Raw genomic sequence first — 16,622 nt, 5'->3', positions numbered from 1 at the left:
GCGTACGTGCACGACGTGTAGGCGCAGCAGTTGCGTGCGGCACGCGGGGGGCGGGCGTGCAGGCGGGGCTGGCGCCGTTCCATTTTTTCATGAGTGGAGCAAATTCGCGTCGGAACCATGCATGTGGATGAAAAAATTGTTGCCACTCCTGCAATTGCATGCATTAGAGAGGGCGCTGCTGGCGCATGCGAAACTAAGGAAGCAGGGTGTGCAGGGGGTGCTCGACGCTGGGCGAGCATGCAAGAGAAGGTGAAGCGCAACGGTCAGGGTGGAGACCGCGGCGGGACAGGCGCGGGCTTCTAGACTGGGGCTAGGGTTCGAACGTCTGGACGCTAGCCGCACTCTTATATTTTTTAATATAATTAGTTAAACTTTAGTATTGTGTTAGAATTATAATTTTTTATAGAAATGGAGTAATATCTTTATTATCATTTTTTATGCCATCTTCACTGGAGGTGGAATAAACCGTGTCTTACGGGCATGACCAGTGGCGGAGCTAGAGAAATTGGGAGGGGAGTGTGGCCACCGGCCATAGATAATGCACCTAGCCATTGATCAGTGATGACACGTGTATTTTTTCCCACGGTGTGGTGTGTTGCCACTTGCCGCGACCGACTGGACACGTTTTTTTCAGTCCAACTGCCGCATCTTCCTGTTTCAGTCCAACTGCTGAAGCCCAACAACATTTGTTGGCCCAATGTGCCTCCAGCTCCAACCCTTGGCAGTGGAGCTGGAGCCTTCCCTCAATGTCCGCCGCCGCCGCCACACATCACCCGCTCCGCTCCCCCTGGCGCCGCTCACGCGCCCACGCCGACCGCACTGCCGTGTGCCGTCCGTCTACAAGCAAATGCGCCCCGATGCCAGCAGCGAGCTTGACCACGCCTTTGCCCGCCAGCCGCTGAGGCCGCCTACTGGCCTCGCTTGCAGCGCCTCACGTCCTCACCAGGCACCAAGCTCTCAGTGCTCCCACAGAACTCCACCAAGGGGCACAACCGCACAACGCACAAGGTGGAGGCCGTCGGCCCCTGTCCATGGATGGCCACGCAAGTTGCAAGGTGACTCTGAGGGGCTGCTCCTGAAGACCAATCAGATCGAGGAGCGCCCAAAACTGTTCGTCAAGGATTACTCCGTGTATGAATTGTTTTTACGCCTTTTCCTGATAAAAAAGTTGGTCACTGCACAGACGCACTGCTGCAACTTGTACCGTCCGTTTTTCCTCCCACTACTGGTAACCGTTCATATAGGGCCTGATTCGTTGCTCCGGGGATGGCGCTCATGGGAAGGAGGCTGAAACCGTGCACTGTGCTATGTTCGGTTGCAACTTAAGAGTTGTTCGGTTCCCAGGTTTTAGTGACCTGGAATCGTTCCAGCCGTAATTCCTTCTGTAATTTATACGGCTAGCGTTCACTGGGAACAGTTCCTGCCGAGAACCACCCTAACCAAACGTGCCTTTAGTCTATATACTGGATCGTGTTTGGTTGCACGCATGCATCAGAGTTTTGGGTGTCTTACACATGGGCATCAAGTTATCCCGGCTCGTTTGGGAATGAGAAATCGAGAAGACTAAGACGTGCGGGATCAAGGAGGGGAAAGGAATGGAACGAAGCAGGCAAATGGTGCGAGTCAAGGAATCAAACAAGGCCGAAGTGCATTGCGAGGTGCCGGATGGGCCTTCGGACGGCCCGAGCCGGGCAACCAATCATGCTAGGGTGGATAAGGAGCCGGATCGGTTCGGTTCGGCTCAGCTCGTTTACCAGCTTGAGCTGGCTGTTTTGGTCCTCAAGCTAACTCAAGTTGAGGGGATTGTCGTGAGTGAGTGTGTGTGGTCGCCTTTATATAACTAACTATTGTCTCTAGCAAATGAGTCCCGAGTTCATTTGGCTTATTCCTTCCCGTCAAGCTTCCCTTCCATGGTTGTTGCCCTGGTTGGGAACTTGGGACCAACACCTCTTCACATCTCTCAATGGTCAATGCCACCGTTAAGACTTACGAGTAAGCAACTACAGCCTTTTGGTAATGAATTCTTCTACATTTTTGCCTTTCCGTCAGTTCACTTGCACCACACTGTCATGTACTAGTAACTGTGAAACAATTCTGCAAATTTTTATATATACTTGATGAAGGGAAAAGCCCCATGTTTTTTTTTGTTATTAATGATGCTTACTAATGATGCTTCTCCTCATGGACATGATGAGCTGGAAAATTTACACATACAGATCAGACATCAGTAGATACCGTTTTCAACTATCTGTTATCTATACACAGATCTAAATCTACTAATATATATCCAACTTATGTTTCTCCATTTCCTCCAGGAACCGGTGATCTTGTTCCATGGAGCTAAGCACAGCCACTACCTTCTTGCTGGGTCTGATGCTAATCCTTGTGTCATTCCTTAGCCACAAAGCCAGAGGCAAATCCATGAACAGGAGGCCTCCTGGTCCTTGGGCCCTCCCCTTCGTCGGATGCATCCACCACCTGCTCACATCGCAGCCGCAGGCCGCCCTACGTGACCTGGCTCAGAAGCATGGCCCGGTGATGTACCTGAAGCTGGGGCAGATCGACACCGTCGTCATCTCCTCGCCGACGGCGGCGCAGGAGGCGCTCCGGGAGAAGGACCTAAGCCTGGCGTCGCGGCCAAGCTTGCTCGCCTCGGAGATCATCTGCTATGGCAACCGCGACATTGCCTTCGCGCCCTATGGCGACTATTGGCGCTTGCTGCGCAAGATGTGCACGGTCGAGCTCCTCAACGCTTCCAAGGTGAGGCAGTTCGCGGCCATCAGGGACAGCGAGACCATGTCCCTAGTCAGGGAGATACTCTGTGCTGCCGCCGCCGGCGGAGAGCCCGTGGACCTCGGCGGCCTGCTCCTGTCGTGCACCAACTCCATAACTGGAAGGGCAGCGTTTGGCAACCGCTGCAGCAGGGACCTCAAGGCAGAATTTCTGTCGGCCATCTCCGTGGTGCTAAGCAACATCTCAGGGTTCTGTTTCTCGGACCTCTTCCCGTCGCTGCGGTTGGTGGACGCCCTCACCGGGACCAAACGCCGCCTACTGAGGGCACACCAACAGCTCGAAGACGTGTTTGGCAAGATCATCTCGGAGGGGGAGGCACGACGGCAGGAGAGGAAGGGAACCGTTGCTGGAGAAGATGACGACCTTCTAAGCGTCATGCTGAAGATTCGTGACGAGGGGCAATTTGAGATCCCAATCAACAACACAAACATCAAGGCAGTCATTCTGGTAAATACATGATGTTGATACTTGTACTTGTTTAATTTCCTTGCTACTGCCATAATCCATAATTTGAATTTTGGTTCAGGATTTATTCACAGGAGGGACGGAGACGACTTCGTCAGTCGCCGAGTGGCTGATGGCAGAGCTGATGAGGAACCCTGACGCGATGCAGAAGGCGCAAGAGGAGGTGCGGCAAGCATTCAACCACAAAAGCCCTGACGAACACGAATCCCAGATGGGCAAGCTGCACTACACCAAGGCGGTGATCAAGGAGACCCTGAGGCTCTACCCACCCATCCTGCTTCTCATTCCTCGTCAGTGCCGGGAGACCTGCGACATCGGTGGGTACGAGGTGCGCAAAGGAAGCAGGGTGATCGTCAACGCGTGGGCGATCGCGAGGAACCCAGCGCACTGGGACAATGCCGACAAGTTCGTGCCTGAAAGATTTGAGCACGATAGCGTGGCAGGTTATTACAAAGCTGCTACTACGCAGTTTGAGTACTTGCCGTTTGGGCATGGGAGGAGGATCTGCCCGGGCATAGGCTTCGGCTTATCCACCTTGGAGATCCTTGTGGCACGGCTCCTCTACTACTTTGATTGGAGCCTTCCGGATGGAATGCAGGCGGAGGACCTAGACATGGACATGACTGTTGGTGCGTCGGCCAGGAGAACCAACAACCTGCACCTAGTGGCCTCGCCGTATGAAGTGCCCATGTAGATTTGATATGATGGTTGCAGTTGCAACCAAGTCGTGCCTTTTGCTTCTTTCTTCTACATTTCTCCTGCGGGAATCAAATAAGAGCATTTCACGTATCCACTACAATGTAAGGGCAAATAAATACGCTTCCAGATAAACAATGATGAAAGAGCAAAATGTTTTATAAGATTTTTGAAAATACTTTCTGGTGCATGCATAAGCTTTCATTAACAAGAGTTTAACTTGGCCGTCCAAAGTTTTGTAATCCTCTATATATGCCGTCATAATAAAACGTTTAATCTTATCCTTGCTGACCACCACATTCAATCCCACCAGCTTGATGAATGCTAAATGGGATAAAGTGCAGCGGTCCAGAAATGACTTGGGATAAAGTTAAAGCGAATTATAATTTAAAACATAGAGGTTAATAAATTTGGTGATTGGACTTTTGAGAAGACGGAGGCATGGAGAAAGCATAGAAATATTTACTTGTAAATATATCATAGCGTTAATTTCGTACTACCCGTGCATTGTTACAGTAATATCGAGTTCCATGCTTCCTTTGAGGACCCATTCTAACCTTTAATTCAATTTGACAAGTTAAAGAATTAATTAGTTGCCGATATGTGAAGCACTGGTCTGTTTAGTTGGACAATCAGTAGAATTAAATTAGATTTTAATAAGATAAACTCCACTTTTAATCAAAACTGTAACAACAACTTAAGTGGTGCGAAAATATTTATTTTATAGAGAAAGATTAGTGTTGAAAGGACCATGATTGCTTCTCTTCTTTGTTTTTTTATATTTATAGGAAACAAACATAAAAATGGATTCAATGATACGCTTCACTCTTTGATATTAGATACATATTTAATGTTTTTGCAGGATGACATAGACTAATTATTTTTTAACTTTCAGTACACACACACACACACACATATATATATATATACATATATATATATATATATATATATATGTATATATATATATATGTATATATATATGTATATATATATATATATATATATATATATATATATAGAGAGAGAGAGAGAGAGAGAGAGTATATTCAGTAGCCAGCTACAAAATAAGTTATTCTGTAGCCACCTCCATTTACGATAATATCAATACATATTTACAATAGTTGGGTTACTATAACATATGAGGATATTAGCATAACGTTATAGTAAACCACTTAGTAAGGAGTTACTATAATCTCGTAAATTAACATAGTAATTATCGTAACTCAAAGTGGCTACAGAATAAGTTATTTTGTAGCCAGCTACAGGGTAGTAGTTCTATATATATATATATATATTGTTGATGATTTTTAAGGTGTATTAAAAAATAGTTTCACAAAAAAAAATATTTTCTGTATTTAATAAATTTATTCATTCTAATAAAATATAGTAGCCAGTTTGAAGCAGTTAACTGTGAACAACAAAAAAACATCACTTATTTGTAACCGCATAGGCATATTAAAACTTAAGTGGTGCACCACAAAACCTAAATAAAGCCAGTCACAGTAGAAGTTTCATTTGAATCTCATTTGCATTTAATATTGTGACATATTAGTAGATTTGATGACTTAGCAGGTTAATATGAAGAGAGAGATAAAAGAGAGTTTCATAGAATCTGTGGTTAACACAAAAGCTGATGTGACGGTCTTGGTAATTGTGCCATGAAACTCCACGCTAAGGCCAGTCTCAATGGGGATTTCATAGAGTTTCATGGACATTAAATATGCTGACATGGTACTGTCTTGATGAAGAGAGAGAAGATAAAAGTTTCATGGGAGTAGAGAGAGTTTCATGGGGATAAAACTCTTCTGCACTGTTTCCAAAATATGGGTGTGTTGAAAACTGGGAGATGAAACCCCCACTGAGACTGGCCTAAGACTAACCTAAGAGAATGGTTTCATGGCCCACTCAATTAGTGATCAGCACTTAGTCACACAACATTGCTTCTTGTTGTCGATCAAAATTCTGGACAGTGCAAAAGTAGTAAACGATAAGTGCTTTAATTGCCTATAAAGGTTTTCTGCATTATCTTACACTAGAGTTCTCTCAAATAGAGAAAAGTGTGATAGAGAATGACTTGTGTATAGCAAAGAGCTTTGTTTTTGCTACAAATTGTTAAGAGAATAGGGCTCGTGAGAAGTCAGCTAGCAAATGATGGTTTGAGTGATTGGATTCATCTTGGCACTAGATTTAAAGAACATGGAACTAGGAGAGAACATGTCATAGATATGGCTACATGGTACGACTTGCATCACAGGTTTCAGAAGAATGGGACAATTGATAAAGTTGCTCAATAAGAACTTGAAATAGAAAGGGAGGACTGGAGAAGAGTTTTGCTCAGGATTATTTTGATTGTAAAATTTCTAGCGGAACATAATATATCATTTCATGGAAGTAATAACATGCTATGCCAAGACAACAATGGGAATTTCTTAGGACTGGTTCATATGTTGGCTGAATTTGACCCAATTATCAAAGAGCATGTTGTCACCTGTGATAAATTTGTGATCATTGTCTTGGTCCTTCCATTCAGAATGAGTTAAGAAATTTGCTAGCTATGACAATCATTAAAAAGGTTAAAATAAGAAAAGTATTTCTCAGTCATCCTTGACTGTACTTCTAATGCTAGCCACCAAGAACAAATGTCTTTGATAATGAGGTATGTTGGCACATCTTTAGATTTTATTTGCATTAAGAATCCTTCTTAGTTTTTTGGATGTATATGATACCACTAAGCAAGGATTGTTTGATGTTCTACGAGAGGAATTGAAGAGTCTTGACCTTGATGTAGACAACATGAGTTGACAGCGATATGATAATGGGTCGAATATGAGCATTTTATTCAGGTTGTGGTTGTCACAGTCTGGATTTGACACTATGGGATATGGCACGGTCTTGTCGTCAAGCAGCAGGTTTTTTTTTTGGGAATTATCTAGCGCATCTATACAACACTTGCTAATTCTGCAAAGGGGTGGCAAATTCTTAAAGATAACATTAGTGGACAAACTCTCTAAGTCATATATTCTAATCTACTCGTTAGGAGAGTCGTGTTGACAGTGCTAAGGTTATACTATAGGTGGCTGGAAATAAGGGAGGCTTTACTATATGTGGCTAAAAGCGATTGATACATTGGCATGCTGATTGGCAGAAAATGAATTTGGTGACTTTGAATTTTTAGTGGCAATAATGATATGGTATGACATATTATTTGTTGTTAATTTGGTCATCAAGCAGCTACCATCAATAGATATGCTTATTGATATTGAAATCCTATTTGCGTTCTACTATGACGTAAGAAAGACTAGATGTGTTTGTGGCAATTTTCTTGGAGAAGATTAATTATAAAGATATAATTGGAGATCTTATTTAAATATTCTCAAAAGGAATTTGGAGGTCTCATTACGGATGATGTTTTTTAGTAGAACTTGAGGTTAGTAATACTTTTACTATATTTCTAAATATTGTACCAAAGAATACATATTATAGTTTTATATTTGAGTGAAAGTATGCCTTACTTTTATTAGCCATACAAACTTTATAAATTTAGGGACCCATTTTGTCTTTTCTTCCTGTGCCCTAAATTTTTTGGAGACGCCTGGCTAACAGCCAGTTCATGTCCACGCAACCAATCCTGTGAACCAAATGAAGAATGGGGATAGTCTTGTCCCACAAACCAAACACTCAAGTGGGATGATCCCATTCCAAAAATTAGAGACGGGATTATCCTATTTTAAATGGTCTCGAAATCAAACACATGCTAAAATTTAAGTGGAGCACCAAGATAGACCCACGTTATGCAGAGGCAACAAGAACACAAGTACATATGAGACAAAACAGTACCTACCATGGCCCCTTAGACATTATTTCTTGATACGTCTTCTAAGACTTTCAGCTCAAGTGTACACTTCAGAAACATAAGAGGTGATTCTGAAGATACATGTCAGAAACCTCGGCTGCCAATTCTTTGGGACATTAAGAATAATTATTGGTTTTCTCGATCCTATTGGAAAAAATATGGACCTACGTCTCCTTTTCATGGAACCAAACTGGATCAGAGTTAGGATGGTCAGAGGGGCAATTGATATCCCATAGCAATCAATCAATTCATGGAAAAAATATGGACCTATGTACTTATACTGTGCATGTTAGGTCACCAACTGGATCAGAGTTAGGATGTTCAGAGAGGCAATTGATTGATTGCTTGGTGGATCATATAGTTGCTACATGCTCAACACTTCAGCAGCCTGTTCGGTTGGCTGGTTCGTATCGTTGCTGGTTCGTGAAGAAGTACTGCTGGCTGGTTTGTGTGAGAGAAAAATACTGTTTCAACTGAAAATTTACGATCGTTTATGATAAGCCATAGTCAAACGAACAGCCCGCAAAAATGTGATTGTAAAGATGCATACAAGAGACCTCGGATGCCATCAGAATCATTTTTGGTCTTTGGTTCCTATTGGCATACATGAGTGATTGAGAGTACCTTGACGTTATAGACATTTATTTTACACACTTCGCCTCACCAACAGCATTGAAGTTAGGGACTTAGGGTTCGGAGCACGAGATGGATCCCATAAAAAAAATAGGACTGATTGGTCCTTGGACCTGTGGGTCATTCATCTGCTACAGGCTCCTCATCTGTTTTTCAGCTCAAATGAAGTGGTTCTAATAAAGATGGCTATGGTCACGTTTAGTTCAAAAAGTTTTCCCAAAAAGTGCTACAGTAGTTATTACATCGAATCTTGCGATACGTGCATGGAGCATTAAATGTAGACGAAAAAAAACTAATTATACAGTTTAGATGGAAATTGCGAGACGAACGTTTTGAGCCTAATTAGTCCATGATTAAATACTAATTACCAAATAAAAACGAAAATACTACAATAGTCAAATTACCGAATTTCATCCAACTGAACCAGGCCTGTCTCCGAAACGTCCGATGCGGCGATGCCTATCCGATCCTGTTGTCATACGTAAGTGATGAGTTCATTGATGATGCCTACAGGCTCCTAGGTAGTGCCACTGTAGACCAATTTGATTGGTCGTCATGTATGCCTTCATTCGGTTGAGGCAAATAATTGATGGTTTTTGGACGTGTTTGTGACTGCGCCGCGCTCGTATAGCAATAACGGAGGGGGGAGTTTATAATGCTCTGGCTGGCTGAAATACTGTTCCGACTAATTTATTATGAGAGAAAAATACCGTTTTGGTTGAAAAGACAAGCCGAAAAATACGAATTATAAGACAGGGAGAGCTTGTAATGCTCCGACTGATTTATTGTGAGAGAAAAATACTATTCCGACAGAAAAGACAAGCTGAAAAATACACGTTTTCTATTTTATTTGTGGAAACTGCTTCTGACACAAACCCAATCCACTCACGGCATCTAGGGACTCTTATACGAACGTCTATTGGAAAAAAAAACGAATTGCATCTCTTTTAACTGTTTAATCTACAATACAAAAACCATGTTGCAGGCGCTTCGTATATCAAAATTAACTGAAAGCAACAGTCACATGAATACGCGGGAGCCGGCAGAAGCGCCGCTGCTTCGCGGAGCGGCGACGCCGTCCGCAAGCGCCCGATCTGGGCCAAGCTGTGCTCCACGGTGGCAAGAAAACAGTACAACGACCTATAAGCGTCTAGCGTTGTACGTGGCCTAAGCGATATCTTGATCACTTCGATCAATACCCAGCTATCATTGAAACCAATCTATATCCATTTCACTCTATGTTTACTTTTGTAGTTATGCCCAGGGTTTTCAATTTTGGTATTAAAAAATTTCGGCCACCCCCAAAAATTAGCGAAATCCCCAAAATTGGGCCGAAATATGAGTCTTGAGTTATATAGCATCACTACCGGAAACAGTAAATTTACTGGTACCGTAGATGTCGTGTGTTGTGTTACACTCGACAAAGCCTTTGTCAAGTGCTTTTTGGGTAAGCTACTGTTTCTGGTAGTACATATGTATTAATTAGTGCATTACAAAATTTCGGATCTTTTCCTACGGCCACCACCGAAGTTACCAAAATTCGTGAAATTTTATGCATTATTCATTTCGGTAAATTCACGAAATTCACTAAAATTCGGCCACAACATGTATTAGTGTTTGGTTGGATGACATAAAAATCTGGAATGACTCATCTGGTATGCGGGACCCGGTCATTATCCTCGCATTGGAGTGTCCAGACTCGCGTAAGGTCCGCCAGGAGAGAGGTGAGTTGACCATCTAAATGTCAGACATAGATGCATGATGATTGATGGATGTACATTGATTTCTTGATTCTTTGGCGCTTAGCACTCGTATAGCATTAGAGTGTCCATACTCTAGGATATGATGTGAGGCTGCACTCGTCCTATTTAAATCTAGAGAGTAAAGTTTTGGGGTGTTATATTGGGTGTTATACGAGGATATTGCATGGGGTGTTCGGATACTAATAAAAAAATAAATTACAGAATCCGTCAGTAAACCGCGAGATGAATTTATTAAGCCTAATTAATCTGTCGTTAGCACATGTGTTACTGTAGCACCACGTTGTCAAATCATGGACTAATTAGGCTTAAAAGATTCGTCTCGCAAAGTAGTCGCAATTTGTGCAATTAGTTATTTTTTAGTCTATATTTAATACTCCATACATGTGTCTAAGCATTCGATGGGATAAGACGTTAACTTTCTTAGAGACTTGCACATGAAGTATGTTTTTTCTAAAAAAAATAGATCTAAACAAATATTAGCGTGATTTGTGACTACACATCTATTGAATAGAAGAATATGCAACATAAACATTAGAAAATATGAGTCTTGAGTTATATAGCACATACATTAGTGTATTACAAAAATTCGGTTTTTTTCTTCCAGCCACCAAATTACCGAAATTCGTGAAATTTTATGCATTATTCATTTTGTAAACGGAAGAAATTCGCCGAAATTCGGTCACAACTCATATGAATGCAACTCCCATTTCATCACCCTCCCATTTACCCTTCTTCTTCCCTGGGTGGCCGCAACTCAACACGGCGAGTGTCACTCTGTCGGCAGCTCGCCCCTCCGTGACCAAGTTCGCTCACCAACCCCACAGCTCGCCACAAAGCACAGTGCTCCTCTACTGCCCGCCACCCACGCTTGCCCCTCCACATCGCCCATGAAAGAGATCGTGACACCTAAGAGGAAGGGGCAAATTAGGCTTTCTAAAAATCTACTCTAAACTATGGTAGATCTGAGCATTTTGTGGGCCACACTAGGTTTGGGCCGGGCTGAAAAAAAGCCTGGTTATTTTCGGCCGAAATAATCTCATCCATGACTGTCCCACTAGGCGAGTCAGGCCTAGTTTTTCGAGTCGGGGCCTGGGCGGGCCGCCTACGGAGTTTATAGTGTAGAACAACTAAGATAAATATTTCGGGCCATGCTCAGGCTGAGAAAAAAAATTCTAGGGAATGAAATCTATGCCCATGCCCTGTCCACTAAGGTCCGTGGGTGGGCCAAAACCCAGGGGGCTCGAACCGGGCTGGTCAAGGCCTAATTTTCTTAGGTCAAAACTATGGTCTCTAATTTTTGCCTAGTTAAAACCTATGCAATAAGTAATTTATCTAGGTGTGCAACTAACGTTTTGCCAGGTGTGTGTTGTTATCTCTACCGTAAAGGAGTTATGCAAACCTAGTGTAACACCTCGGGTGTTTAAATATTAAAATCTGGCATGTCATCATATGCATTGCAAAGTATTTGGCATTTGGTGAAAACTTTGAGATGCATACTCTAATACAAGTTTATATTTATGTGGTATGTGTTGCATTGTATTATTTGACTCAAGTTCAAAGTTTGTTTGGATTTTGAATTTTTCAAGAAAACCCCGCTTTTCAGCATTTAAATCCTACCCTAAAAATCCATTTCAAAATCTAAGCATATTTTGGGGTTGAGCCCAAAAGCAAAAGTGTAGAGCTTGGCAAGTTATACAAAGTTTGTTTTTGGAGTTTTCAAAGTTGTTATGAAAAATTTGAAGTAATTTGAAAAGGCGAGATTCTTTAAATGTTCCCTTTTTTAATTCAAATTTGCATTTCAAAATGTAGACCGAATTAGGGGATGGTTATAAAAGCAAAGTTGTAGAACTTTAAATTTGGAGCAACTTTTATTTTTGGATATTTTTGAGTTGTTACATAAATTTGGGAGTAATTTGGATTTTTAAATCGAATGGCAGTTTTGGTAATTTTGATGAACAGTAACCGCGGAAGCCAACTCACCGTCTACAATCTTCCTTCGGCTTCCAGACGCGACGGTGGCTGCCCTTGGCTTCGCGCTGGCATGGGAAAGGCTCCTGCGTGGCTTCTCCTTGCTTCTGAGCCACTCTATAAGGACTTCACCGTCGCCGTTTTTCGCCACTCTCCTCTGTTTTCCAGTCGCCATCACCACTGCTCTGTCGTGCGTTTGCCGTCGCCGCAGTGCCTCCACCATTTTGGTAAAGCTTGTTCCAGCTCCGCCTACTCCTTGCACACCTAGCCAACCGAGTCTTGGTGCCTGATTCCACTAGGAACCCGCTGTGCACGCCTTTCTTCCTCGCGGCCGGCAACCTCACCGTCGTGCTTGCGCCGTCGTGGCCAGCGCTCTCCGTTTTGTCCACCGTAGTCGCTGGAGCACCGCCACCATCGACGTTTTGCTCCGCCGTGGTTGCTCGGATCGTCGACCTACTTCACCGTTGCTTCTCCGGTCCTGTTCTTTGCTCCATCGAGCTCGGGGTGAGCTACTGGTGCTTCCTGTGCACGTCGAACCACTCATACGTTGTTCTTCCGATCTAGCTTTATGCTCCAATGCGTTTGGGGTGAACTCCAGGTTCTTTTCCGAGTTGTTTGTGTGAGCTCCAGGTTCTTTTTCGAGTTGTTTGTGTGAGCTCCAGGTTCTTTTCCGAGTTGTTTGGGGTGAGCTCCAGGTTCTTTTCCGAGTTGTTTGTGTGAGCTCCAGGTTCTTTTTCGAGTTGTTTGTGTGAGCTCTAGGTTCTTTTCTGAGTTGTTTGGGGTGAGCTCCAGGTTCTTTTCTGAGTTGTTTGTGTGAGCTCCAGGTTCTTTTCCGAGTTGTTTGGGGTGAGCTCCAGGTTCTTTTCCGAGTTGTTTGTGTGAGCTCCAGGTTCTTTTCCGAGTTGTTTGTGTGAGCTCCAGGTTCTTTTCCGAGTTGTTTGGGGTGAGCTCCAGGTTCTTTTCCGAGTTGTTTGTGTGAGCTCCAGGTTCTTTTCCGAGTTGTTTGTGTGAGTGGGTGATTTGAAAATGAATTTTTCCTTTTTCAGAAATGATTGAATAGTGCTGTAATTTGTTATTTTTGTGTAGATTTATTTAGAGCTCCAAAAATTATGAAATTTTTGTGTGATCTCTCTGTGATGAATATTATTTAGGAAAAATATGAAATATTGATTTACAGTACTTTTTGAATGTAATGAAAATTGCTCAATTTATTAATAAATAGATTTCCATGACTTTTCTAGGCTTATTTAATTGTCCAAAAATTATGAAATTTGTTTTGCCACTTACTTATCATGTGATGAACCTTTACTAAAAAATTTGAGCTCAATTAGAACAAGTTGATTTATTTCATAATTCTTAATTAAATAATTAATTCATAAAAGCAAATAGTAACTTTTAATGATTTATGTTTTGATTGAATTTTTGATTGAGTGATGTCCTTGGGTCATTAGTTGGTAATGATCTTTGGCAATTGATATAAGTAGTATGAAAAAGAATTGGTTAGTTTGACTTGTAACCGTACCGCGAAGGAAGGTTGTATTCGAATTGTTAATTTTTGCATCCATCATCGAGCATCATGTTTCGTATTCCGCATCATGTTAAACATGGCATTGTTACTACGTGTAGTGAACGAAGGTGAACACGTGGTAGTTAATCAAGTTGCGGAGGAGGTTAATCCGTCTGTTGAGGTCGGATCGAATACTTGTGTAACGTCGCAGGAACCGGACTTTTCCGTCAACGAAGGCAAGCCCCGGATGCATACAACCCTACCTTGTGTTTTATAAATTAATTTCGCTTTTGCTTTCTGTTACTGCATTAAGTGATTAGGAGTTAAGTGAGAGCCTAATTGGTGCATTACCACCCTTGTTATTCCATATTTACCATATTACCAGTTTTAAATTTGTATATGCCTAGTTTTGCTTAGCTATGCGTAGAACGATGAAAGTCGGGTGACTACCTGCCACCTGTAAGTTTTAAATGAAACATTGGTTAATTATGTTAGCATGTGATATGGGAATGTGGAGTAATAAATCTAGACCGGGCGGACTCGGTGTGTGTGAGCCACAAGACATGGAGGTCTTATGAGCGGGTTCTTTCCGCCTGTGTCGATTAAGGCACGTCCGTTGTTGAATTGCATGAGATGAGAATTTGTAGTACTAACCACATACTCCGGTAAGCCTGAACTTGGCAATTCTATTACGAGAATGGCTACTCGCGCACTGGGAGTGGAGAGATGGCGGGAATAGCGTGTACCCACGTGGCCATGGGCTGGAATGGTGGAGTACTGTATTCTCGGGTGGCGCGGACCCGTTCTTGTTTTAGAGGATCCGAGGGTAGGTTGGTATATGTAGGTCGGGGACCTGCATATGTCGTGTGGTCTAGAATCCCCAGCTGGGTTTAATCGGTTCGAATCGTCGTTGCTCCTCGGTTATGGAGACTCAACTCACTGTTCATCATCGTAGAATTAATAACTGGAACTTGAATAAGGCTTGTGAAGGTGTTGGATATGAAGTTTCATGATCTCAGCGCGGATCGTGTCAGCTTTGTATATAATTCTTATGAAGTTTTCTATATAAAGAATTTTGTTAAAAGAGCTTTTATACAAAAGAACTTTGATCATTGTTAAAGCTATACCTTGAATCCCTAAGCCTGCATTCCTAAGTTATCAGTTAATATTTCGGTTAAGTCTTGCTGAGTACTTTTGTACTCAGGGTTCGTTGACCCTTGTTGCAGGTGAGCCTCATGAGCAGATCTGTTTTGGATCGTGCTGCATGACTATCGTTCGTTCTGACGATGAGAAGTAAATGTGTGATCCTTGGGCAGGATGTCTATTTTGTGTGTTATATATATGTTAATTATGCCACTCCACTACTACTATGGTTTGTAATAATTATCGAACTTAGTTTGTAAGGTTTGAAACAACTAGTTTGTAAACTATGTTACCGTAAGACTTCTGCTGATTTCACTCTGGTGTTGATATTTGAATAAATGTTGTAATACTGCAATGACTCTGTAACGTGATCCTGCTCGGAAATCGTGGATGATTCGGGGTTCCCCGAGGACACCCGACAGTCTTTTTAAGTTATTGGAAGCATATGCATAAATGTCAAAGGTCATCGGACAGTGACAAGTGCATGTAGGCCCTATAACTTAGGAGGTTCTGCCACACCTAGGTTCTAATTCTGTTAACTAGTATAGCAAACTAGACTAGAATGGTAAGCACACAACCAAAGTGCATAAAGTAAATGCGAAAGCTTAAGGGTAGAGAATGCAAACTTCCATCCACAACACCGGTATTTTTATCGAGGTATCTAGATGATCCATGCTTCCACACTAGTCCTTGTTGCAACCCCTCGCAAGGCCAAGCTGGTCGAGTAAACTCATGGATAGCCCCTGGGACATCCCTGTGTGCAAATGGGTCTTCGAGATAGCCTCTTCTGGATTGCTCCCCGCAGTCTTCACCATCGAACTTTTGGCCAAAACGCCATGATCCTCATTCCCTCTAGTACACCGGTGGCGAATACACCACAAACGTGGTTGGTGTAATATCGCAAGAATGCAAGCCCCTCCTATCAAGGGGGGTATATATGACCCCCAACCTTGAAAGTAGTCGTTGGACCCTGCTGCAGTTTTTTGCATAGTCACCAGACTAGTCTGGTGGGGTCACTAGACTAATCCACTGTCTCATAGCTAGCCACTTCCGACTATTGGAGCACTGTTCATACCACATGCTTCGGTGCCTATCACTGGACTAATCCAGCGCTCCAAAATCACTTCTACAACCTCTCTAGTGGTCACTGCATTGATCTGGTGCCTCCTCCTTAGCCCTCACTAGACTAATCCAGTGGCAAACCCTAGCTAGGTTTGCGTAGTGCTGGCACATGGTCCGATTGTCCTATATCCACAGTCACCAGAATAATCTGGTGGGTCTTCGAAACCCCATGCAGGTAGCCACCACGCTGCATAGTCCAGCGTCTCCTCTATGCTTATACCGGACTAATCCGGTTCCTCCTCTGGACTTACACTAGACTAATCCGGTGCATGCAAAAATCATGCACCCGACTCTATTTCTTTGTGTCTTTGCATCCAGCTTGGTTCCATATTAGGTCTTCGACTTCTAGCATATCTTGTAGGTCTTCAACATGCACAACTTCTAATGTCTTGCTTGATGGGGTGTTGATTAGTCAGATCATCACTTTGCATTGCCTAAGTCCAAGTCCACCTTGCACACATTTGAACTATACCTTGTATGCTAGCAAAAATCATTAGTCCAAATGGTCATGTTGTTAATCAAACACCAAAATCAAACTTAATGGCCAAAGGGTCCATTTTTCTTACAATCTCCCCCCCTTTGGTGCTTCATGACAACACGATCGTGGCTTGCAAATAATAGATGTACCACTTGTAAACAAAACCTATCTACTTGCTAGGATGCAAAACAAAAGCAA

The 16,622-nt window shown here is 42.8% G+C and overlaps 1 protein-coding gene across 2 annotated transcripts; it reads left to right on the top strand.

Annotated features, from left to right (window-relative positions):
• Positions 1-710: 710 nt before the first annotated feature.
• On the top strand, positions 711-4,100 carry LOC136495602 (9-beta-pimara-7,15-diene oxidase-like). Of its 2 annotated transcripts, XM_066491495.1 has the most exons (3): positions 711-1,131; positions 2,316-3,240; positions 3,320-4,100. In XM_066491495.1, the coding sequence occupies exons 2-3, from the start codon at positions 2,335-2,337 to the stop codon at positions 3,950-3,952; spliced, it is 1,539 nt and encodes a 512-aa protein (XP_066347592.1). In that variant the 5' UTR covers positions 711-1,131; positions 2,316-2,334; the 3' UTR covers positions 3,953-4,100. The 2 variants fall into 2 exon arrangements, with proteins under 2 accessions (XP_066347592.1, XP_066347587.1); XM_066491490.1 differs by having other exon boundaries at positions 711-3,240.
• The last annotated feature ends 12,522 nt before the right edge of the window (positions 4,101-16,622 follow it).

Source organism: Miscanthus floridulus, chromosome 1, assembly GCF_019320115.1.
Source record: "Miscanthus floridulus cultivar M001 chromosome 1, ASM1932011v1, whole genome shotgun sequence".
NCBI lineage: Eukaryota > Viridiplantae > Streptophyta > Magnoliopsida > Poales > Poaceae > Miscanthus > Miscanthus floridulus.
This window is presented reverse-complemented; position numbering and strand designations above follow the sequence as displayed.

Excerpts from the sequence above, each read along its gene's own strand:
- LOC136495602 (XM_066491495.1), top strand. The coding sequence starts at position 2,335 with ATGGAGCTAAGCACAGCCACTACCTTCTTGCTGGGTCTGATGCTAATC. Across the intron at positions 3,241-3,319 it reads ACATCAAGGCAGTCATTCTG|GATTTATTCACAGGAGGGAC; the intron begins GTAAATACATGA and ends ATTTTGGTTCAG.